Here is a 26,306-nt window from a genome sequence, read left to right as displayed (position 1 = left end):
ACTAAAAACATGCTAAAACTTACTTGAAATCTTTCGATTTCTATAAAAGTAAGTCGAGTTGAGGCTTGGTGTGGAGTCTGGACGTGTATAGTAATATAGACGCTTTAGAGGTAAACATTTTTTACACATAGTAACTCTGAGTTAAAACTGTCATTAGTTGTCAAAATTTTCTTTTCATGGGGGTACGTTTGCGATTTTCGTCGATTATTCAATACATAATGGATTTAAATTCATTAAATAATTACAGCTGCGTTAGTAGCGGCATTTATGTGAAATGAAAAAGCATGAGATCAAAATATGAGTTCACCGTCGGCGGTGGTGTGCCGCGAGATTTTCGACGAAAACAGCCAGCCTTCGGCGGAGGGTTTGTATTGTTTGTATTTTGTATAAAACTACCTTTTTCTATACTTAAAATTTAGTTAAATGTGCAATGAAGACTATTAGAAAATCACCAACAGTAAAACTTATGACCTACTTACTGTTTTACTATATAATTTTTAATCATACATTTATGTTCTTAAAGTTGTATGCTTTGCCCCTATTACACAAACAGGGCTAGGTCTAATTCAGCACACATATTTTTAACAGTTTAAAAACAGCACTTATGAAATTATATTCCAACTCTGGAGCTGCAAAAATATCCAGATAAAAGGCTAGTTTTGGGAAATATAGTTGTCCAATGCCCATTCAAAAATGTTCATGAAGAAATTTAGTACAATGCAGCCTTTCGTTAACCATCAAGGTAGAATAAAGTTCAGTAATGAACCTTTAAAATTTCATATCATCTGTTTATTATCTTAAACTTACCAATTGCTTATCCTTAAGCTCAAGTCACAGCTTTTCCAATTTGTATGACAATTTAGGCCTCAGCAAGTAACCTAGGATCCATCTTCCTGTTTCAGTTTGTTTCTTTCAGGTTTTCATGGAAAGAACTTTACCACAACAAGAACTTTAGGTGTATTAGCATAATATTGCTCAGACTATTACTTTATGTATAAAAGTTAGCATTGCTTTGTGTCTCTGTTTCATATCTATATGTTCACCTATTGTTCATCTGATTGAATTGAAACTTTGTACTGTTGTTGTTGTCACTTGGGTGATGGTTTCTAATATAGCACCATCAGTGTACACAAGGTCCATGCAAGTTGTTCAAAAGATACAATGCAACACAGCATTCTAAGCATTAGTTAGTAAATAATTGAGATGAATAGACTAAGTGAGGGCTGCAATTTTCATCTCCTTAAAGGCAGCTTAATCAAAAAAGAATGAAGTGGTATAGTTAACATTTCACAGCATTGCAGTATTACTACAACCCCTCTACCAAGAGATCAGTAAAATAATAATATCTGAGTATACATTTTTGCAGAAATATCTGATTATGCATGCCAACTGGGCATTGACCCTGAGAGCGAGAGCCATCTCCTGCCGCTGGCTCGCGATGGCCTCATGCAAGCACTACCTGCGCCATGGAAAGCATAGTAAGTAGATAATTTTTATGATAATATTTTTACCTACACTTTAAGGAAATCTATATCTGAAATTTTGGCATTTGGCAGTAAGTGGACTGTGGCTTAGTGGTAGAAAGTGTTCAGGGCATGATATCCAGGGGGATACAGATTCGAAGCCTGTCAGTTCTGCAATTTTGATATGTGTTTAAAATCAACAACCTATCATCTCAGTACTGAGCTCTCTAAGAGTCTCCTCAGAATGAGAAGAATTAATGCTATAGTCCAACACTAACCAAGTGCAGATTGGAATACTTCATCTTTGAAAACATTATGGAGAACTCTTGCATTTCTTCTTTTGATGTTTTCCTTTCCGATGTCTTATAACCATTCGGCTATCATAGTAAACTAGTTCTTGGAATCTAAGTTTCTTGCTGAAGCTGTGCATTGATAGATTGGTCAGTCAGTCAGCTTTTTCTTTTATATGTATAATATGTAGATACGTATTAATTAACCATCTGTTTATGCAGTTTAATTGGATAAAATTCTATTCTATTCTATTCTACGCCTCTTAGATAGGTGTTGGTGTTTGTAAGAGTAGTTGGATTTCAGTTTTTGAATTTTATTTTATTTTCCTATGATTACATGACCATTTCCAGATTAGCTGTAAAATTTTAGGGTAAATGTAATGTGTAGCATTCTTGCTGGCGTCCCATAGCACAGGGAATCCTAGTTTGGGGGCCAGGAATTTTGCGTGTGACTACCTTGGTTTACTTAGGATTTAACTTGTTTTTACCAAATAAAGATTTATTATAATTGTTAATATAAAAAAAGTATTTCCCAGATTGGGTTATCTTATCATGATTTGACTCGCACGAACGATGGCGTGTATTTAGTAAAAGCACACGTGAATGTTAAACACGCGAGCTTGTTGGATAGGACGTTATACGATCACTCATCATTGTTTATATACTAGCTGATGCCCGCGACTTCGTCCGCGTGGATTTATGTATTTCAAAATCCCGCGGGAACTCTTTGATTTTCCGGGATAAAAAGCAGCCTATGTATTAATCCAGGGTATAATCTATCTCAATTCCAAATTTCAGCCACATCCGTCCAGTAGTTTTTGCGTGATTGAGTAATAAACATCCAAACATCCACACTTTCACATTTATAATATTAGTAGGATTTACTAATGACTAATATTATAACTCCGAAAAGATAGATGTGCGTACCTGGTATCGAACTCCCAACTTCCCGCTTAAGAGACAGACTTACCACTAGGCAATCATGGCACCGTGCGTTGTCACATACATGTGCCCAAAATAAGCAGTCCAGTGGACTGCTTGGAGGCATGTGACTGTGTATTATAAAAAAACCGGCCAAGTGCGAGTCGGACTCGCGCACCGAGAGTTCCGTACTCGGGTATTTTTTTGACATTTTGCACGATAAATCAAAAAATATTATGCATAAAAATAAATACTAATCTGTTTTATAATGTACAGGTAGAGGCCCTTTCATATGATACCCCACTTATTGGTATAGTTATCTTACTTTGAAAATTTAAACACATTTTTTTTTAATGATGTAACCACAGATTCACGATTTTCGGATTTATTCCTTTACTTGTGCTATAAGACCTACCTACCTGCCAAATTTCATGATTCTAGGTCAACGGGAAGTACCCTATAGGTTTTCTTGACAGACACGACGGACAGACAGACAGACTGACAACAAAGTGATCCTATAAGGGTTCCGTTTTTCCTTTTGATGTGATCGCAAGAGATCGCTAGATCGCACTCTGTTTGCACCCTCAGCTAGAGGGTAGTAAGACGCCTACTGTTCGCCCAATCGGGATACGACCTCGTCTGGTGTAGGTATACGCTCCCACAAGGAGGTCGTCCACGTGGACCCTGTCGGGTCCCGGGGTAACTGATACGCTCCCTAACAGTTTACTTGTCACCAGTTTCGACGAAAAACTGCAAACCCACTACTACTATAACGAGGACACGAAAAAGACCCAGTGGGAGCACCCGCTCGACCACGTGTACAGAGAACTGGTGAAGAAGGCCCGCGATGCGTCCATGCAAGATGATACTTGCGCTTCTGTGCAGGTAACTATAAATAACCTATCTACGGAATGAAGCTAGTATAGCGCTCTCTGTTACCCTTCGGCAAAAGTTTTGGATTGAAATAGCCCTTCTATAGGTACAAATTTATTTATTTATTTATTTTTGTACCAAAAAGTTGTAACAATAAACAGGAAAAGAAAGAAAAAGTGGACAGGGAAGCACTTATCTCTATACGATATCTCTACCAGTGACCCTTGGCAGTGCGAGAGATTGTTAACGGAGTAGAATAGGTACATCAAGGATATATAGAAAACTAGTATTCATGAAAAAACTAAATTAGAACTAAAGACTAATTTAATTCATTGCCTTAAACCCACACGAATATAATTGCAGGCAACGATAGTCAGGTTATAATCAAAGCTTCAGAACTTGTAAATAAGTCATCAAATGGTAAATTATTATAATTTATGTATCTGGGACAAGAACAATTACGAGATTCTCGGCTCGCCAGTGAATATATCAGAGAAAAGACACTGTTATGCAATATTATCTCTACAGCTTAATATCTAGCCGCCCGCCTAGCTATAATATTGGTAACTTCAAAAGAAAAATGAATAGGTATATTCTGGGCAGGCGCGCTCCGCCTTAGACTGCATCATCTGCTGTTTATGTATGATTGTAGTTCAGCGCTTTAAAGCGACTTTGCACCATACGAAATGATTGAAAGAGTATTTTGACGCTTGCCGCGCTGTGCAGTGCCGCTGTAATGCCGTCCGGCCTTTAAACTAAAGTACCATTCTATTTCCAGGAACTTCTCACGTCTGAAGAAAACACCAAAAACCTTGAACGTATCGAAACCAAAGTGGAAAGCGAAGACGAAGACCTCAGCACAGACAGCGAACAACACCCCTCAGACATAAAGGACAATACAAACTCAACCTTATTACCAGGGAATAGACGCCTAGCTCCTTTGGGCAGACCACCTCTAGCACCACTCTCGAGACTGGACAAGAAATTAAGTGATCTACGAATATCGCCTTTAAGACGTAGTACAGAAAGCCCAATATCCCCCAAACCGGTGCTAGTAAGAAACATATCTGATAGGGATATATTGAGTCGACCGACGTTCGAAAGGCCTAAGATGTTGTTCAAACAACAGTCCGAAATAATTGATTTGAAAATGCATGTGCTAACTAGTCCTGAAGAAGAAAATTTTAGTCCTTTACTTGCTTCGGCGAAAATAGAAAAGGGTTTGCCTTTGACTGGTATGTTCTTTGGTTTCTGTTTTAGGGTGCGTTTCCACTGCAATGTAGCGAAGCGTAGACGTTCAATAAACCAATCAGGCTATTGTTAGAGATGACGTGATAATATTTTTTATCTTTCAATATTCTGATGCGTTATAAACTCCGCTCCGCTCCGTTTCAGTGGAAATACCCTCATTGTTGACAATTTACTGAAGGTAGCATAAGAAGACGAATTTAAAGAAATATAATAACCTTGACAGGCCACATTAATAATGAGAATCTTGTATTTTTTTTAGATAAAAAGTTTATTGATAGCTTGTAAAATTAATTTGATGTTTGATCATTTTATTTAGAACCATTTAAAGAAAGGCGTGTTTTCACATCAATTTAAAAAATGAAAAATAATTATAATTTGCTTTGGAAAATTACAAAAACTACTGTATTTTCAGAATATGCAATATCTATTCACATCATTTCATTTCCAAAATAATTTATTTTTCTTTAATTCTTTCAAATTATATCACATATGGATATCATAATTTTAGGTAAAGGCAGTATGTTCCTCAAAATATCTCGCTCAAACCTGCCCAGTCCAGACACAGAGAAATCGTTACACTTAGACTCAGTCACGAAAAGCGATCCACCAAAGGGCATACTTAGAGAGAAAACATCTGATTCACTGCAGAGGAAATCTGAAAGCGTAGTGTTTGGAAAGCCTAAACAAATACCTAGCTTTGAAGAAGATAAGAAGAGTGTCAGGTTAGTATACTTTTTTTAAATTATAGACTAGCGTTTTGCTGCAATCAGACCTGCTGGCAAGTGATGATGCCGTCTAAGATGAAGAACGCTAACAAAAACGAAGATATTTGATAGTAGTAATAATTAGTGCTAAAATACCGTAGCAAACGCGTATTTTTAAAGTTCGCTATGTATGACAAATAAAACATCTGACTGACTCTAAAGGTCAACGAATGTTGCGTTGTTAGGTGCCGCGGGGTTCATGCCGCGTCGGTGGGCCATTGACCCCGAGTTTGTACGTTGGACCTTGAAAAATACTAAATCACTAAAACTACAAGTATAAAGCAAATGGTTATTGGTATTGGATTGTGTTTAGGTAGTATAATATAATCGTTCTAAGTTTTTGCTAGCGTTCTGATGATACCCGATGAACACAACACTCCTTTCCATTGCACAGTTGTGTAAAAATGATAATTTCCAAAGTAGATTTGATCGGAATTCAAACCGGTCCTCTTTAACCCCCCACCCAAAAAGAGGGGTGTTATCTGTCTGTGGCATCGTAGCGCCTAAATGAATGAACCGATTTTAATTTAGTATTTTTTGTTTGATAGGTGGCTTGTTCTTAGCTATAATCCAAAAAAATTGGTTCAGCCGTTTAAAAGTTATCAGCTCTTTTCCAGTTTTCTTGTGTTTGCTAGCGACAAAGTTCATCATAGAGCCAGTCAAAAATGTCTTAATAAACAGGAGAATAAAAACTACATTCTGATTTTCAATTTTTTCAGATTCAAACTGGAAAACCTTCCCGAACCAACAGTTAGTCCTGGCTCAAACAGTTCCTCAGAACAAAACGACGGCCAAAGCTCAATAATCAGCGCTGTCCCAACCATGCCCTCGCCTATCATACCCTCATCACCCATCATGCCGTCCCCTATCACACCTATCACGTCTAATATCACACTTACACCCATCACACACCCCGTGCCTTTGAATACGCTGTCACCATTGGCACCATTGGTTGCGAGACCGCCTTTGCCTCCCCGTCTTGACAGTCCGAGGGAAGTCAAAAGCATATCAGGTTCTGAAAGGGATTCCTTAGGTAAGTTGTGGGTAAAATTAAAAAATCTAAAGAAGTTTTTTTTAAGTTTTATGCGTTGTGCTGGATAGTTAGTGCAAGGTTGAACACGTATTATGAGAATACTTGTGAAATTTAAAGTAAATACTATAATGATTATTGTATTATATTCTTTAGTGTCTGTTAAAAAAATTGGTATTTAAAAGAAAATGGCGTCGAGTGTCATGTTTTTCTCTCATAGAAACTAAATTTAGAGTATCTGTATCTTTATCTTTTTAATATGGCTAAAAAAAGACGGAACAAGAATTTAAAAAAGACTAAATAACTAAAAGCAATAGGCTCATAACATGGCAGCTAAAGTCACGAGGTTTGACAGCTCTAAATTAAATTAGGTTTGTCTTTCCTTTTCTTATTACATTGGTAAGAAAGAAATGTAAATACTCTTAATTTAAGTTGCGCACTGAATCGGTTTCATTGTTTTTTTTTTTAGACAGTGAAAGTCTAAACCGTGGCACATCCCCGCGACGTCGCCTCATAAAGCCACCACCGGCTGAATACATAAAGCCGGAGTTATTCCAAAAGAATTTCCAGAAGATAGCCGATTTGGTGCGACGCGCGGACATCGATCCACCTTCTCTTACTTTAGAAGAACCTACTTCGGAGAAGGGGAGCAGACCAAGGTAAGAAGTACAATTCAGTCGGAATCACGAAAAATCAGAACTCTAACCTTGAACCTGCGCAGTGGGTGATTTATCGAGTAGTTCCAAATGGAGCGCAATGCCTATGAAGTCACGTGATTGTTTTACTCATGCTTTCTTTTCATGCAGTATGAGAAATCAGCGAAAAATCGAGAGCACTGGATAGCTGTATGGGTTTAATAAAAACTGCCATACCTCTTCCAGGTTAGCCCGCTTCCATCTTAGACTTCATCATCACTTACCATCAGGTGAAATTGCAGTCAAGGGTTAACTTGTATCTGAATTTAAAAAAATGTTTGATACGAACCGCTAAGGTTTTATATGATGTCGCGGCGCCATTCAAAGCAATAACGAAACTGTTGGTAGGCATGCCCGCTCGCGCCTGACCACGCGCAACGTTGGCCGTGATATTAGAACGGATAAATCTCTAAATGTTTATATAGGGAGCTATTGAACTATTTTTTTTTCAAAAGGGCAGAATGATTTTTAGTTTAGGATTTGTATTTAGCTAGAAATACATTACACGTTTTGTCTCAAATATTTTATTTTCTCTAGGTCACCATTAATACCACTCAAAAGCAAAATATCAATAAACCTCATGGAAAGTATCGAGTCTGAAACATCTATAGACTCCCCGGACCGAGAATTCGCTAATCTAGACCTCAACGACTTGGACGATTCTAACAAACAAGATATAATAGAACTGAAAGAAAGCGAAAGAGAAAAAAGCCCAAGACTGGAAGATAACTCTGAAAAATCACATTCCAAAGCTACTGATTCCATACAAAGATCTCGTGACATTCCAATACCTCAAATAAGAGTTCCTAAGTTAGATTTCACGCAAAACAAAGCCAAATTTACACATTCCGACTCAGAAGATTCCAGAAAATCTAAAGACGATGAGCCTAAAAACGCTAGATCGAACAGTATAGATATACCTAAAGACATAAAAACACAACTTAAATTATCCCCTACTCCTAGTTTAGGTTCCGATAGGTCCCCTAGATTAGAATTTACTAAAAACTGGTCTAGTCCTCTATCTACTTTTAAACCTTTAGTTAAACCCGGTATTAATCCTTTAAAATCGTCGGATTCTGCGACGAGTCTAGGAAAAGGTTTGGCAAGTCCAAGATTAGATGGAGTTATTCTATCTCAAGGGAAATCTAGTTCTGATAACGTAGTAGTAGTTTACCAGTTTGAGACTCAAGATGAATCTCCGAAACCTATAAAATCTCCTTTAATCCCTGATATGGGAGTAAGAGAAATGATCGAGAGAAATAAGCAAGACGAAAGAAGAAGATTAGAGCTGTCGATGCAAAAGGAGTTGGAAGTAATTCGGATGGAGTTCACGGCTAAAGAGAAGAGAATGAGAGCAGAGTTGCAAGAAGAGTTAAAAGAGGCTGAGGAGAAATTTTTAAATGATAAGAGAGTGAGATTATCTGAGCAGGCTTTGAGGCATCAACGGGAGATGGAGGAAGTAAGTTCAGACTAAAATATCTTTTAAATCTACCTTAATATTCAGAATTAATCTATCTTATTCTTAAAAATCTTGAAGGATTTGTAAATTGTAACCCTTTTGCGTATTTGTTAAAACTATAATTACTACTAGGACGTCAACGGCTTCTATAAACTGGTAATGGTTCGTCATATTTTGTAGCATGCTCATAGGTGTCGTTTTACCCAAACATGCGTATACGCCACACCACCAGTATCTGTGTAGTCTATGCCGCTACGCACATGCGTGTCACACACATAGGTGTACGAATTTGTCTCCACGTTTTAAAATATGAGATTTGCCTATCTGGAGTTTTAGAGTTCATCTTGGAGTTCTGATATCTTTGATCTCTGACTCTGACTAACGAATCTCTCTGACTAACGTGTAATATAGTGCGTACATTTTGATTTTAGTCCTTAATTTAAGGATGAACCGTACTTTAGACGACAGTTCACACAGAGCAAATATGGCGAGTGACTTCTCAAAATTTATGCATTGTACAATTTTTTAGGCTCTCACAGAAGCAGAGAAATCACATAGGCAGGAATTACAAAATAAATTAAAAGAGTTGGAAAGAAAATATCATTGCGACGCCGAAATGGCAGCGAAGCAACATGAAATCAATTTAGCGAAGTTGAGAGATGATTATAGCAAAAAGTTTAGTGAGTTACGGGAACAATTAGAAATAGGTAAGTTTGTTTTGAGAATGAATATATTCAATGATATTTTTACTCGTATAAAATTGCAAAAGAAATTATACGGTCCACTTGTACTATAGTTTTTAATTGCAACTGTATACTTTGACTGATTCTTTTGCTTCGACCATTTATTTTATTAGGGCTTCTTGGTTTTTATGTGCCAGCTACAGCCTTTCTCGAATGAAAGAAAATAAGTTTTTTTTTCAAAATGTTGTTAAAATATAGTAAACTTAATTTTAGTTGACATAAAACCACTTGACTTTGATTTTTAAAAACCCATACCTATCAATCGATACATATTGATGGGTTGGTTATGTTTAATTATTATTTATTTTCTTTTTGTTTGGTTGGATGAAAAGGAAAGTGTAAATAAACATTTATAATTATAAAGGAGTAAACGTTAATTTTTCACAGAAAATGAACGCGCTCTAACGGATGTGCACAGTCAGTTACAAATGAATCTCAACAGAGAGAGATCGCGTATGATAGAAGAGAACAGAGCTACTTTGGAAACGTTGCGGGAGGAACACACTAATAGAGTTACTGACTTGAGACACGATTATAGGGCTGAGGTAAGGGTTAGACTAATCATTGTCATGTAGAGTCAGCGACAAAGGAAGGGTTTGGACCCTAGGGTTGAGATGGCAATCGGGGTGGGACGCCCCGCACACCCGCACAGCCCCTGCGCTAACCCGGTGCCCGATGCCCGTGCGGGTGTGTGGGGGTTCCCCCCGCTTTATACCCCGATTGCAATCCCGACCAGTCGCGTAGGTGCTATAACTTTATCGCTATTTGTACCATCTTTGAAGTTAAATTTTGCGGCCATCATGTGAGAAACCTATGTGTCTAAAGCCCTTTTTAGAGTTCCAACGGAACTTTATTACTAAGTCTCTGTCCGTCCGCCAGTCCGTCTGTCAGCGGGTTGTATCTCGTGAACCGTAATAGGTAGAGAGTTCAAATTTTCACAAAATGTGTATTTCTATTGCTACTATAACAACAAATAGTAAAAATTTCTAAATGGCTGCCATGAAAGTTAGAAATTGTTATTTCTTTACGACGGTACAGAACCCTTCCGTCTCAGGAAGGCCTATATGTGTATCAGTGGACGCAAACAGGCTGAATGATTGATTCTTTTGGCATCGTATTCCTCATAGCTGCGGGTCGTGACCCTTTTCGATTATTTATATAATAGTAGGAGTTTTCTTCCTCGAAATATCAGTAGGTAGTTATCGAATAGTGATCTTTCAAACTCAAACTAAAACTCAAAATCATTTATTCTAAGTAGGTACTATTGTACACCTTTTGATGGTCCGAATTGTTAGATTTGTTAGATGATAAAATGCTGATAATTAATTACGTAAACTTAAAACTAAAGCTACGAGGGTCCCAAACGCGCCCAGGTCTGAGAAGAGCCCACAACAAACTCAGCCGGGTATTATCTATTCAGGTGGAACGTCTAAGGACGCAACACGGGTGTCATTTGGAAGAGCTAAGGGCTCGCTTGGCGGGCGAGAGGGCGGCCGCTGCTAGAATACATGATGACAGGGCTGTTCATGAGAAATACAAGTGTTTGAAGGAAAAATACGCGAGGTTGAAGCATGATGTTAAGGTAACTCATCAGTAATATGGTAATCATTAATCGCAAGCCATACCGTGAGAAGACACGTGCGGGTGTGGATGAAGTCGACTTATAAACACACGCACGCATACAGGCACACAGACACGCACGCACACACTCACACTCAGGAAACTATGCTCAATAAAATTTGGGAAACAATATAAAATAAATCTGTATACAGGTTTATTTTAGGCATGTCGTTAATATTGCGTAACATTTCATTTGAGTATATATTTATAATGAAATTTCGTAATACATTTAAGATTTACCTTTACAAAGGAGTAAAGCTACTAAACACAGACTACTAAAAGATTTAAATATACAAAAATAACTTTTAAAAGTTTATTTGAATAAAAGAGTTTCTGTTTTAATCTAATTGCATTTTTACAGATGTCAATCGAAAGGCGTAACAAAAGACGCGAGATGAGTATGACAACCGGTTCGGAGACTGAAAAATCGAATTCGCACAAAGCCAACCAGTCTTTGGAAAGGTAAGGTACATAAAAATAAAGTTAGGGTCTATTTTTTAATAGCCAAACAAAATTTAATAGACGAATAATTATTATTTAGTCATTTGTTCAGTTTTGCAATGAAAACCGGAAAATCAAAGAGTTTCCGTGGAATTTATAAAAGCACAATATGGCTATTCAACGCAATGCAAGGGTCGGCAACGCATTGGCGGTCCTTCTGGTACTGCAAATGTTCATGGGCGGCGGTAATCACTTAACATTAGGTGACCCTGTGACAGACATGTTAAGTCTATGCCAGCATGGTAGACTATGGCCAAACCCCTTCTCATTTTGAGAGGAGATCAATACTCTGTAGTGAGCTGGCGATGGATTGATCATAAGCTCTATACTAACTTCTCTCCGTGGATTGAGTATAGTACCTCTAGAATAATAGTATATCTCTTTCATTCAGATGTAAAGAACTGAATGAAACCACATCAGTCAGTGTTGTGGTGGAAGCGGAGCCAACTAGAGTTAGGAACAACAATCCAACGATCAAGTTTAACGATAACGAGACATCTTATTCGGAGAGCAATGCGCCTAAATCTGTCGACAATAATAACGAAGACTGGAAGCTTAGGAGGGACAATGTAAGTACAAAAAACCGGCCAAGTGCGACTCAGACTCGCGCACCGAGGGTTCCGTACTCGGGTATTTTTTCCGACAATTTGCGCGATAAAAGAAAACTATAATGCATAAAAATGAATAAAAGTCTGTTTTAGTATTTACAAGTAAATCCCTTTCATTATAATACTCCACTTGGTATAGTTATCTTACTTTGAAAATTGAAACACATTTTAATTTTTTTTAATAATGTCACCACAAATTCACGGTGTTCGGATTTATTCCTTTACTTGTGCTATAAGACCTACCTACCTGCCAAACATGATTCTAGGTCAACGGGAAGTACCCTATAGGTTCTCTTGACAGACACGACGGACGGATGGACGGACGGACAGACAGATAGACAAGGGTTCCGTTTTTCCTTTTGGGGTATGGAACCCTAAAAACTAGGAAATATACAGGGTGTAACCAGAACGCAAAAACGAAGACTAGGTAATAGTACTGATGATTACTGATAAGATACAACAAAAAAAAATGCCTCGTTTTGTTTAAAACGACTCGGCGGGTGCCTCGGCCTTTTATAATCACTTGGGAAGTCCTCAGCTTTGCCTCATCCTTCCAATATTACTAGGCCGTAAATTGCCTTATTTCCGGCCTGGACAGTAGTGTACAATTTTTTTATGAATATTCGCAGACGTTACAATCAGACACATCACAAATATCGGCGGTCAAGCACCCTCGATCAAAAAGAACCAGCGTCGCCTTCCGAGAACCGCCCAGGCGAAGACGAGAGAGAGATAGAGATGCAGGTACATTTTCAATTTCAATATCTAAATGTATAAAAGGAAAAGCTGGCTGACTAACTGACTGATCTATCAACGCACAGCTCAAACTACTGGACGGAGCGGGCTGTTTGACATGCAGATATCTATTATGACGTAGACATTTGCTAAGGATTTTTGAAAATTCAACCTCTAATGGGGTAAATTATTTGAAATTTGTGTAGTCCACGCGAACGAAGTCGCAGGCATAAGCTATTTTTAAAAACTTGACCGAGGTTAGTTATTAAAGGTGGTTAATTCTGTTGCATACAATCTCTAAACGAAACTGACTGGTCTAGATTGAAATTGAAATCGAAATAATATTTCGATTTCAATTTCAATCTAGACTTAGATGCTTTATTGTATACCATCATGAAAAGAAATATAACAATAAAACATTACGCAGCAAGCTTTTAAAACGCACATCAATCAGCAAGCAATATAAAAAGTAAGTAGTACAATTTGGCGGCCTTATGCTTTTCCACAGAGAGCATTGTGAAAAGGGCAACAATAATTCATTTTAGAGATAGGCGTCAATTCTGATATTTTTCTTTAAACTAAATTTAAGAGTATCTGCATCCTTTTCTTTTTAATATTGTTAAAGTAGGACGGAATAGGAATTTTAAATTTATTCAAAATTTTAGTGTGCTCTACTTTAAACACGGCCCACGACTGGCACCTAAAGTCACGAAGTTTGACAGTTCTAAATTAAATTAGGTTTGTCTGTCCTTTTCTTATTACATTGGTAAGAAAAAGATGCAAATACTCTAAAATTTAGTTGCGCTCAGAATTAGCCACAATATTAGTTATTTTCTTCTCTAAAAACTAGTTCTGTTGCATTTATGGGGGGAGTTATATATATAATTTTTTTTTATTTCAGGTGCTACAACCGATTGCCAAGATTCTTCAGACGCTACCACTGCGGATGAAAAGCCAAAAGAGGCAATAAATGGTACGTATTTAAAACTATTTTTAATAATCCGCCATATTGATTTCATAATGACGTCACACACGTCGTTTCGATTGTTTAAAGTTCTATACAATAAAATCCGTAAGTAATTACGCAAACATTTAATAAATATTGAGATAAAAAATCATTGATTTATATTATTGTATTTACTTACTCAATAAGTCTCTAAAATAGTTATAATTTTTCTAAAGCATCCGCTATATTGGATTTATGTGACCTATTTAGCTGATATTAAAAAAATATACTATACGAATCGACAGTTTTCAAGTAAAGAGGTAACACACAAACAGACGAACTCATTCGCATTCACGATCATATTCGTAGTTTAGATTATTTGTGTGAAACCAGGTACAAATTATTTTCAGGTCACGGCCGACGTAGGTGTTTTACAAGATTAAAATCTGCGTCAACGTCGCGCCTTAACTATTCGCCTAAGTATGTGCAAATATACATAAGAGCATTTTTTCTTTTCCAATTCTCTACATTTACTTCTTTTTTTTCCAAGAAATCTTACAAGCTTTCTTTGCTATAAACGTTCGATAAACGTTCGAAAAATATTGCGAGCTGCTATCAATATATTTATATATTAATTATTTATTAGGTAAAACAGTGGCAAAATTTGTGGCTAGTGTAAATTAAATAAGATATTTCGCAAAATCAATAATATATTTTCCATAGTAAATATGAAAAAATGTCGATTTAAAGTTATATTATCTTGCCATTATAAAAAAAGGGATTTGTTTAAAAGTGGCATACTTAATATCAAATGACTTCAAGTTAAAAGTTTGTCTATTAAAACAAGATTGCGTGATTTCCTAGAGGTTTTGACATAGGTGTCAAAAGCGTTATTTCTAGGGGTCCCGTCAATAGCGGCCGTTATATGACGGCTCATCTATCCAAGAAAACTAAAGCTTTGTATGCAACATACTTGTTAAATTCAAAGACAGCACAGTGCCTTTTGGGATATCTCACATTTTTCTTCTATTTCTAGTAAAGTTACGGTTTCCTAAGAGAGTGGTCCATATTATTATAGCGGCGTTATTGTAACTTCGATGGACGTCACTGAAACGTGTTGGGGTTTCCTTGAGTGCGGAGTTTCCGTAACATCAAATAGCGGCCGTATTTACGGCGACAGTTTAACAGGTTTGCGACGTTTTTTTAGCGGTCCAAAATGATTCACGAATTCTTTAATATAGATATTAAAGAATGCCGGGTATACCCAGTTAAAAAAAAAATGTATTAAAAGTAAATTGGCAGCAGTTAAATTAGCCTAGGAAACCGTAGCTTCTGTCCATTGAAGCGGAGCGGAGCGGAGACGTGTTTGGCCGACCAATTAGATTATTGGGAGATGACGTGTTCATTTTATTACGTCATCTCTGTATAATCTGCAGTGATCGGAATGAGTAGTGCAATTTGCGATAAGCGACCTAATCATGGATCAATATAGATACAACTGCAGGATACCGGGATTGCTGGATTGTGATCCGGCATTAAAACAAATGTTTGTTTTCTTGTGTTTTGTTCCATAAACACGCCCAAGTACCTATCGTTAAAATGATCAGCCCCTGAAAAACGTATTCATCGTAATCGGTAGCAAATCCTGCCCCTTGATTGGCTGTAAAAAAACGTGAACAGCGAATTCAACCAATCAGAGGACAGAATTTGCTATCGATTACGATTACTATGAATACGTTTTTCTAACACAATCGGGGGCAGGTTACTCAAAATCATAATGCACGCATCCAGTGAACCAAATAACAACAATAAACTTTAAAATGACTGTATTCAGGATTTATTGTCTTTCATATACCTATACCCTCTGGCTAACATTTTTTAGCGCATCGCCTTTGTATTTGTAATCACAGAATATTCTTGATTGCCATTGTTATTAATTAATATAATATAATATAATATAATATATATAATATAATAAATAATGATTCGTCAATGTTAAGAAATCGTTATGAAATCTTGCAAATTTGCACTAGGTTGTAGCGATCATGGATAATCTGATTATTATGATAAATACGACTCCTCTCCGCTCAGCTTTAGTGGACAGGTAATCTTATATTATTACAATTTTCCGATATTTGACCAATGTTTGACCATAATCATTTGTTTTTCTCTAGGCGGGGCGAAGGTTGGTCCAGTCCATTAGAATCCCTAAGACAGCAATTACGCAAGTTAGATGACTTAGAAGACCAGTTCCCGGACTTGGCATGTCAACCGGCTTATAGTTTACGATATCCATTTTCCGAATTAGGTATGTGCACAGATATAGATTATCTAATCGAATATATGTGATTTATAACATATTATATACAATAAAACGGTTTATACGCAAGTTTCATAGACGCAAGCTACTTCTGTACCAAACATATTTTTGTTAAACGGATGGGCCTTTGAAGTTGTTAACCTTTTCTTTAAGACTAGATGATGCCCACGACTTCGTCCGTGTGGATTTAGGTTTTTTAAATCCCATGGGGACGGTTGTATTTTCCGGGATAAAAAGTAGCCTATATCAATTTCTGGGATTCAAGCTGTCACTGAACCAAATTTCATGCAAATCGGTTAAACGGATGGGCCTTTAAAATCCCGTGGGGACTCTGATTTTCCGGAATAAAGAGTGGCCTATGTCCGCCCTCGGGATGTAAGCTAACTCTGTACCCATCAAAACCGGTTAAACAGTTGGACCGTGAAAAGCTAGCAGACAGACAGACACTTTTTCGCATTTATTATACTATTAGTGTAGTAAATTTATTTATTTATTTATTTATTTGTACCAGAAAGTTGTAACAATATAAATAAAAGGAAAGAAAAAGTGGACAGGGAAGCACTTATCTCTATAAGAGATCTCTACCAGTGACCCTTGGCAGTGCGAGAGGTTGTAAATGGAGTAGAATAGGTAAATCTATACTAAGTAGTATCGATTGATTGATAGGTGCGGTCGCAACCGCCGACACACCGGAATTAGAGTTTGTCCGTCACCGCGCGCTAATAGAACGGGAGGGTATGCGCCGCGCGCGAGCCGTGTTAAAGCGCCGCAGGGCTGCGCTGAGGGAGTCTAGGGCTTCGCTGTCCCCGCATAGAGCACCGTCGGTAAGTTTATCTTTTCCTCCAGAATCAGTAATAACTCTTTAGTTACAAGCTATTATCTCAACCTTAGTCATTTAGAAAATATGGTCCGTTCGTCACAAGTTATATTCAATACACTATAATTTATTACCGTAAGTGGTAAGTTGGTACTCGCGTTACAATGTGTAATTCGTAACAGCTTTAATAATAACTCTTTACTTTTAAGTTATAATGCGTTACAACTTAACGTATGACTAGTTACATAAGTTATATTTAGTGATATTTTGATAATTATAACTCGCTAGGTATATTATAAGTTATAACTCGTTGTATAAGTTATATTTTTTTACATTGTAAGTTATAACCTAACGTAACATAAGCAGAGTGAACTAGAATGAGGGAACTCTCGGCTTGATCCTGAATCGACGATATGTTAAGTATTAGGCTATAGATGACGTGAGATCAAAGAAAGGTAGGCTACTCATGGGCTACCTAGCGTCAAATGTAGGAACATTTGACGTCTGCCAGTGACGTTGAAGCCTCGGCGTTTTGTCAACTGTTGTCTTGAACTGTGACATAAGTTATAACTCGTTATATGGTGAGTTGTGCCTCGTTACATAGGAGGAACGCGAGGCGACCGAGCTAGAGGTCGCGTTACACCGAGCGCGCGCGCTGCTCGGCGAGAAGGAGATAAGGCTGCGGCACATCGAGCGCGCGCTGCGCAGGCTCGCCGACGCGCAGCCACCACCTTTGATACAGGTGGATTTTACTGTGCGCTTGATTGTTGCCGTGAATACGCCTTTTGTAAACTTAAAAAAGTAAACATCGTTATTGATTAACGACAGGCAGGGACGGATCTTGAATTTGTGGGGCCCTGGGCTAATACTGCTTAGGGGCCCTACCTAATTACTCAACTAATTGAAGACTAATTGCCATTTTGACAAGAAACTGTTTTCTGTTTAAAACACGGGTTGATTGATCGTAGTGTTGCCAACCTTATTTATTTTTATTAATTCTAGATAATTTTTATTATTGATAATACTGTCTATTGGTTTCAGTTCGGTTGGGGGCCCTCTATATTCGCGGGGCCCTGGGCTGCAGCCCAAAAAGCCTTTAAGTAGATCCGCCCCTGGCGACAGGGTTAAGATTTTACCCACAAACGTTGATAGAATTTAAATAAAGGAACTCTAAGTCGATTTTACTCTGGCGTCATTGTTTTGCCGCCTGATTTTTATCAACGTTGATGAGATATAAAAACTTATGCTAAGAGCGATTACGCACTCATCCAATCCGAGTCCGTGAAAATAATGTAAACAACTTTGACCGACACTAATCCGATCTCTGGTTCAAATTCAAGCTAATTCAGTGGGCCTCTGATATATCTATTATCTACGTCATGCTTCCGATTGGAATCCGAGGCACATCCGAGATATTCTCACGGATGACGGAGAAAACTCTGATGACGGAAGTCGGAGCTAGTGCGTAAGCTACCATACAAATAGTTGAGGTTATGACTACTTGTACACGCTACAACTTCCGGTGTGTACAGTAAAATGATACTTCAGGTCACTGGTTATATGGTTGTTTATTAACAAACTCGTATACAACTGAGTACAACAATGAACAGTACCGCATTCGATATTATATTCTTTCACAGGCCACAACTGACCGCGCGACACAATCAGGCGGTAACGCCATCTATCCGCGATTACGGAAACTAAACATACGTGATTACGAATTTATAAAAAACATCTTAGCAGATTGTACATTCCGCCCACCATGAACCGCTGCTGGTTCATAAGTAACTAGTATAACAATTATTATATAACTTAACAATTTGAGGATCATTAATCTCTAGTCCATGGTGACTTTACAGAATAAATTCATACAAGTAATACATTTTGACAAAGCTTAAACTTAAGTCATACTTAGGAACTAATTAATTACAAATTCTCAAATTTCTAGACTACAATAGATATCTATAAGATAGTTGTAAGTCAGTGACTTAATCGCTAACAGCAAAGTGATCTTTTATCTACCTATCGTGCATCATGCGTAACATTGTCCGAACCAGCATGCTTGGCAACGATTACGTCCTATAGCCATCTAGCTGAGTGAGAAAACTGACCCATCGGACGTACGATGGATTGACTAGATGGCGAAATACGGCAAAAAGATTTCGGTGATGTCTGTCTGTCTTTCTCTAATAGTTTGGTATCTTGGCACTCTTTATGTGGACTGTAATTTATTTTAACCTTGCTTAGCCAAGAGGAACCTTGCTTCCACAAATTTAAACTATCGCGATCTTCGACAGCTCTCAAATATCCGATCTACGATTAGCATTGAAGGTCTTCCATCTACTTCGCTGACTGCTACGCGACGCAAGTACTACGGGAGAGTCAGTCCGAGCGTGAAATTTCTCCTTGGATGAAATATCATGTGGTTCTGGCTCCCAGATTTTCTTCAACATATCATTCTCATTTATCTGAGTGTGCATGCTGACCATGACACTGTTTTCTTGGCACAACTTAGATTTTTGAGGATTTGCATGAATCTGGCCATATAAGATCCATCCAAAGTGAGTGTTTTGGACCACAGGGGACCCAGGAGGACCCTTGATGAGACCTTCAGCTAAAATCTGACTATGCACTTCTGCACCAAGCAGCAAATCTATTTTATTGGGTATATCAAACTTCGGGTCAGCTAACTTCAACCTAGTTAGTTCTGGCCATAGCTGAACGTTTACCTTCTTTGAGGGAAGAAAAGGCGTCAGTTTGTTAACTACATGAGCTTTGATTACCAAAGTGTATTGAGGATCATGGATAGACTTCAGCTTGATTTCTACCATTGACATAGAAGCTACAGACTTGTCCTGATTACCAACTCCTGAAATGTAAACCGTGTTGGGAATTTTCTTCAGTCCTAACGCTTGTACAGCTGACTCGGTGATTAGAGAAGCCATTGAGCCTTGATCCAACAAGCATCTAACAGCTACATTAGCACCTCTTTCCGACTCTACTTCAACAAGAGCTGTAGGCAAGAGGACTTGGCTACAAACCCTTGAAAAACGGGCAATTTCTTCGTTTTGTGATGTGGTTGCTGACGAAACAACTACATCCTTCTCACTCGACTCTCCATTCTCTGACTCTACCTTCTCTGACTCTACATTATCCGTTGCCTGGGGATGAAGTAGAGAATGGTGCTTCCTTCTACATACTCTACATCTAGAGGATTGACGGCATGAAAAGACAAAATGGTTCGGGCTCATACAATTGAAACACAGCCTACTAGTTTGGACAAAGTTATGCCGGGTATTATAGTCACTCTTCGCAAATTCTTTACAATTCATTAACTTATGATCGCCTCTACAATTTTGACAGCTAAATTTGGACAGATTGGGTGTATTAGAACCATTAAAATTCGCTACATGAAAAACATTGACCTTATTGCTCACATTAGAAGGCTTAGATTTAACATCCAAAAACTCTAGAGATCTATACTTATGTTCAAGAAACTCTTTAAAAGCAGACAAAGTAGGCAATTCATCAGATTCATTTGCCTTTGATTCCCATTGCTTCCTGGACTCAGGATCCAGCTTTTGACTTATAATGTAAATGATAATAATGTCCCAGTTACTAATGTCTATCTCTATATTTTGTAGAGCACTAAGACATTCGTTCATATTGTCTAATAATTCTCTAATAGCACTAGACGATTCATTGTGCAATGCTTTCTGACTCATGAAACGCCGTAAAATGCTGTTAGCCAAATATTTTTTACTATCATAACGATTAGTTAACTGAGTCCAGCAAACACTATAATTCTCATCAGTGATGGGAACATGTCTCAAAAGCTGCTCTGCTTCTTCAGACAAATGACTCTTAAGATAATGTAGTTTCTGAACGTTATCTAATTTAGGATTGTTGTGTATTAATGAAGTAAAAAGATCCCTAAAACTTGTCCACTCTGTGTACTTTCCAGAAAACTTTGGTATAGAAATTTCAGGCAATTTAACAAAATATTTAGATTTACTATCTTCACTTGACAAACTTACTGACTCTACGGGTGCTTTAACTTTGCCTTTTAATTTTAGTAATGTTTCTTTTAATTCAGTTTTATAATCAAAATATATTTCTTCCGTTCTATCATATATTGAATTTCTAGAATAACTAGACGTTTCTAATTCTTCCTTAGTTACTTCTGTAATCATCTGTCTATGCACGTCCACAAATAATTGCCATTGATTCTCTAAAGCCTCCAAACGCGTCTCTACATATGAAATCGTTATACGATCTTTAGGTGATTTCCTAAAGTTGACTTTACCTTTAGAGATAAGCTCCTTATTATCCTCCTGAAGTTTATCGAAAACTTCCATGGCTATTTTATGTGGTACATAAACAAATAACTGTGAGAAATTTAAACTTAAACAAATGAAATTTTAAACTAATTGACAAATAGATCTAAACATAAAATACAAGTTAAAATTCAATCTTGAAATTTTCACAAGTCCAAAATAGAACGCAAAATATTTTACAAGTTACAGTTCAACTTAGAAAAATCACAAGTCCTTATTTTAACTTAACTAATCCTATGTTCCAATTTACCGAAATTTGTTGTTTGAGAAGTGTTTGAGAATTACGGACATAGACGAAATTTGGGCATGGATTCCCCGTCACTTCACTTTTCTTCGAGAATTAGTCTATGTCCATGCACTAGCTTTAATTTGTTAAAGTTATTTTCTTCTTTGACTTAAGGTCCAATTTTGCTTGAATTTATTTCTTTGACTGAAGGTCCAAATTAGCTTGACAAATAAGTAATTAATAAAGTACTCACAATTTATCACGGCACACTTCACTCACTATATTCCGCACCAACTTCACACTCCTGGTCGGGTCGTGTCGTCATCGGGTCCTCGTGACGTCCTCGGTTGATCTTCCCTCTCGCTCCACCACTGGCCGCTGACGTCACAGCCTGGTCTTCCTCTTCAGGCTGAAACCCCTGGCTCCAATCTCCAGGGTTGACACCATCGATGACAATCCGCCACCACGTCGATGCCGACTAGGTTGTACAAACCACCAACCCTATAATCCGCTATATCCGGATCGCAGGAACATATGTACACGCTACAACTTCCGGTGTGTACAGTAAAATGATACTTCAGGTCACTGGTTATATGGTTGTTTATTAACAAACTCGTATACAACTGAGTACAACAATGAACAGTACCGCATTCGATATTATATTCTTTCACAGGCCACAACTGACCGCGCGACACAATCAGGCGGTAACGCCATCTATCCGCGATTACGGAAACTAAACATACGTGATTACGAATTTATAAAAAACATCTTAGCAGATTGTACACTACTTCAGAACGTATTTTCACGTATTCGGATCGGATGCAGTGCGTAATCGTCCTTACCCTACAGTACAAAATACAAATTTTCGTAAAGAATGTATTATTCTTTACACGTTTGCGTATTCACGTATACAATCTAGCCATGGTGATCCAACCCAGCCTTTTCCACGTAGCTCTCGCATTTCGTCTTCATCCTCTCATTCGGCTTTCATTGTCATCAATGGTCATATATATATGTTTTTTCTTTCGATTTTGTGTTCCGCAACAGAAAAAGTGGCTTGAAGATTGCTGTTCTTATTTTTCTTGTATAGAAGCAGGCGTTACTTTGCGGAAGTCCATGATATACAAGGAATCAAAAGCTTAATTTGCTAATAATTCGCTGAAACAGTCAAATCTGTATCGTGCGACATTCAGCATGCGATATGCACCGTCCGTCCTATCGCCCAGCATATCACATGCTGCATGTTGCACCCAAGGACCTATAATACTCGTTGCACCATACAGTCTGTTAGCAAATTATCATTTGCTAACAGACTGTATGGTCACTGGTCAGTCATTATAGCAAATTAAGCTTTTGGTTCCTTGTACTTATTTTGCCTTGTCTATCTCATGATTTTGTACAGGTTCATTCATCGATATATTTTGTTTGCTCATGTTATCGGAAGGTTGTGTAGTTATTTTTTCATTGCTTGTTTTGGATGTCGCATTTTTCTATGTCGAGCTTTAGAATTTTACCTTACAACACGCGTCACGAAAGTTGAAAAAGATGGAGGTTTTGCTAATAGGTTGTGCCTGCCCCTGATTAAGCATAAGCCTAAGCAACCTAACTGAAAGCTACAGTACATATTGGGCCAGCGTGAAAAACAGTTTCAGTATTGCGCTCAAAATTCTTTCTATATAAGAACCCTCTAAAAATGGCAAGGGAGCTATCGCTGGCTACATGTGGTAAATGTACGCCACGTGGCCCTGTACACGTTTATTGATTGGAAAAGTAACAAATGCTATAAAATGGACTATTACGTAGTTTCATGTTTCAACTTCCATGACGATAAAAGTTTCTTTTAAACCTTAATTTTATGTGTTACTTTTAGTAAGGTGTAGCTTGTAAATGTGCGCTACTTTACATACTAATTGATGGTTGTGGCAGTCTCTAGATACAGAATAGAGATGTCGCCACCGGGTTTTCAACTCATCGCCAAAGAACCTAAATCGCGCTAACGAAGTTGTCTAACGGAGTATTACTCTTGTAATACTCCGTTAGACAACTAGAAGATATAACCGGATCCAAGAGTCCGGATGAAGATCTTATTGTTACGGTTCGGAGTGCACATCACTTGGTTCTGATTACAGTGGTGACTCGTGAAGGATCGTCTAGTTTTTGTATTCCACATACAAAAACTAGATTACACTTAACTGTAACGTTTAAAACTAACTTATGCCCTTACCGCAAAATAAGCGTTTAAAAAAATATTTAAGTGAAAGAAAACCAATCTACATATATCCCTTTTGCTAAGAGCGCTTACACAATGCCGCATCGCATAAATTTATGACGCACAAAACTCGTACAAATTTGAGATGCGATGATGCGCTACTTTTTTGTCCTGCAATAAACGAATGTATCCAGTACTTTCTGATTTTTCTTGATGCGTTTTAAAGCTAGCTCACACATGGTGCTATCCATATCTAACAAGATTAAATGGTTAACGTGTTGTCAAATGATTCCGGATGCAATTTTTTGCGTTGTGTTTTTGCGTTACGGTGCGACATCGTTCTTGTGATGCGTCGTCGCGCCGCAGTGTTGTGTAAGCGCCCTAAAATTCCAGTCTTTCTCGAATTTACGTCACATTTTATCAATTCAAGGAGGTAACGACGAGCGAAGCGTCGTCGGGTAGCGAAGCGGGGAATGAAGTGGAGGCCGGCGGCGCGGTGCTTCGCTCGCTTCGCGCCTTGCACGCAGACGTGCGGGACATTTGGCGAGCCCTGGACGCTAGGAGACTTAACACGGGTGAGTATCAGTTGTTGACAAGGAGGTATCGACGAATAAAGCATCGGGCAGTGAAGCGGAGAATGAAGTAGAGGCTGGCTAAGCTAAGCTAACTTTCTGGTGCCATGTTTTTTCTACAAACAATATTGTTTTAAGTAAAGTATGCGGTGTGCTGCGCAACTGCGACAGCGTGACATGCACGCGCACAAGTGTAAGCGAGAAAGAAGCGTGAACGAAATGGGCAATGCGATGACAAGCGAGCCAGCCTGTGTCGCGTGATCCTTGCTATGTTTTAAACACAACACAGCCGTACAAAGCGCAGCGCAATAGGGCTTCTTTGTATCTTCGTTATTATCTTAGAGGAGCGATAGAGCATAGCGCAGCATAGCTTAGGTTGAAATCTATAGAGTGCACTTTGACTTTGCTTAGACTTAAGTTTCAATTAAGACGAGACAAATTTATGACAGCCGTATAACGCTGTCTCGTTTTAACAGTGTCTGAGCAAAGTCAAAGTGCACTCTATAGATTATATGCCTTAGTATTGATTGGTCTTCTTTATAATTGCAGAATGACATAACTATAGGATACATCTGGGTTTGAACATATAACAAAAGTTGTGATGTGCCTCTGTGACATAAATGTCATCTGTACGACAACGCACAGCTTATTCACGGCTCACCAGACAGAAGGGATGCTGTGCTCTGTCTTGCTCCCTCTTATGGTTAGTTTGTTTTCTGTTTCAGTTTCACCAGAAACTAGTTCCTGTAATATGCCCACGACTTCCCAGACCAGGATGACACTATCCGCTGTAAGTATCGGATTTACTCATTTTCTATCTATAAGTACACTGCTAATTTTAAATTATCATTAAAAAAAATGTGCTAAATCTTTTGCTAAAGAGTATAAGTGAGAGGGAATGATTTAACACCTCTATTTTCGATTCGTTTTTAGGGTTCCGTACCTCAAAAGGAAAAAAGGAACCCTTATATGTCTATCTGTCTGTCTATTCGTCTGTCGTGCCTGTCAAGAAATCCTATAGGGTACTCTCCGTTGACCTAGAATCATGAAATTTGGCAGGTAGGCACATCTTATAGCACAAGTAAAGAAAAAAATCCAAAAACCGTGAATTTGTGGTTGATTCACAAGAAAAAAATTATAATGTGTTCATGAACAAATGATTAGCATTTTCAATTTTCAAAGTAAGACAACTATTACCAAGTGGGGTATCATATTATGAAGGTGCTTGACCTATATATTTTAAAAACTGTTTTTTATTGTAATTCATAATAGCTTTTATCGTTCAAAATGTCGCAAAAGTCGTACGGAACCCTCAGTGCGAGAGTCTGAGTCGCACTTGGCCGGCTTTTTATAAATAGTTATACGAAATAAAACTTTACAGCCCGAGCCCGTGATGCAGGACAACTCGGACGGTGTGGCAGAGAGGGCTAAAGGGCTGCGCGCCTGGCTACAAACTGCGCCATAATCATTATGATACGAATATCATTCACTATATAATAATATATCTAAATATACGGGTATAAAAGGAAAAGGTGACTGACTGATCTATAAACGTACAGCTCATACTAGTGAACGTATAGGAAGCATGCAGATAGCTATTATGACGTAGACATCCCCTAAGGTAGGATTTTTGAAAAATCATCCTCTAAGGAGGTTAAATAGGGGTTTGAAATTGGTGTAGTCTACGCGGACAAAGTCACGTGTTCTAGGCTAGTTATAAATACAATGGATTCAGAAATATGTTACGTGTGATACATAGGTTCCAGCTGGATTGACTGTCGATTAATTCAATGGTCGATAAGCTCTCCGACCAGCCCCCCGATTGTGTAAGTAAAATTCAGGACTTCGTCTGTGGTGGCGTTTGCTTGTGTTCTGCTGGTGTTTATTGGTGGTGGAACTGACTGGGAAGCGCTCTAAAGAGGCGCC

General features: G+C 38.0%; 2 protein-coding genes across 4 annotated transcripts in view; one reads left to right on the top strand and one right to left on the bottom strand.

Moving 5' to 3' along the window:
- LOC123873297 (26S proteasome non-ATPase regulatory subunit 8) overlaps positions 1–3,142 on the bottom strand; it is a 6,936-nt gene extending 3,794 nt beyond the window's left edge. Inside the window, exon 1 of the mRNA XM_045918096.1 lies at positions 3,132–3,142. The gene's annotated coding sequence lies outside the window, so the exon portion shown is untranslated. The remainder of the gene's footprint in view (positions 1–3,131) is intronic.
- On the top strand, positions 170–26,306 carry LOC123873291 (centrosomal protein of 164 kDa). 3 transcript variants are annotated; one of them, XM_045918080.1, is made up of 22 exons: positions 170–364; positions 1,367–1,478; positions 3,412–3,559; positions 4,326–4,782; positions 5,307–5,520; positions 6,282–6,595; positions 7,062–7,251; positions 7,825–8,746; positions 9,276–9,453; positions 9,877–10,034; positions 10,910–11,071; positions 11,471–11,571; positions 12,002–12,179; positions 12,848–12,962; positions 13,855–13,926; positions 14,310–14,379; positions 16,074–16,207; positions 16,886–17,043; positions 17,641–17,778; positions 24,239–24,383; positions 25,106–25,170; positions 25,762–26,306. In XM_045918080.1, the coding sequence occupies exons 1-22, from the start codon at positions 298–300 to the stop codon at positions 25,843–25,845; spliced, it is 4,182 nt and encodes a 1,393-aa protein (XP_045774036.1). In that variant the 5' UTR covers positions 170–297; the 3' UTR covers positions 25,846–26,306. The 3 variants fall into 3 exon arrangements, 2 of the variants coding, with proteins under 2 accessions (XP_045774036.1, XP_045774037.1); XM_045918081.1 differs by lacking the exon at positions 17,641–17,778; XR_006797655.1 differs by lacking the exons at positions 14,310–14,379; positions 17,641–17,778; positions 24,239–24,383; positions 25,106–25,170; positions 25,762–26,306 and having other exon boundaries at positions 16,886–17,021.

The sequence above is a fragment of the Maniola jurtina genome, chromosome 16 (genome assembly GCF_905333055.1).
Source record: "Maniola jurtina chromosome 16, ilManJurt1.1, whole genome shotgun sequence".
In the NCBI taxonomy this organism is placed as follows: Eukaryota; Metazoa; Arthropoda; class Insecta; order Lepidoptera; family Nymphalidae; genus Maniola; species Maniola jurtina.
The sequence above is the reverse complement of the archived record's forward strand: the minus strand, read 5'-3'. Positions and strand labels throughout refer to the sequence as shown.

Bases quoted from the DNA above. Each gene is read 5' to 3' on its own strand.
- LOC123873291 (XM_045918080.1), top strand. From the start codon at position 298: ATGAGTTCACCGTCGGCGGTGGTGTGCCGCGAGATTTTCGACGAAAAC. The intron at 11,072-11,470 runs GTAACTCATCAG...GCATTTTTACAG, and splicing joins GGTTGAAGCATGATGTTAAG to ATGTCAATCGAAAGGCGTAA. The intron at 24,384-25,105 runs GTGAGTATCAGT...TTTCTGTTTCAG, and splicing joins CGCTAGGAGACTTAACACGG to TTTCACCAGAAACTAGTTCC.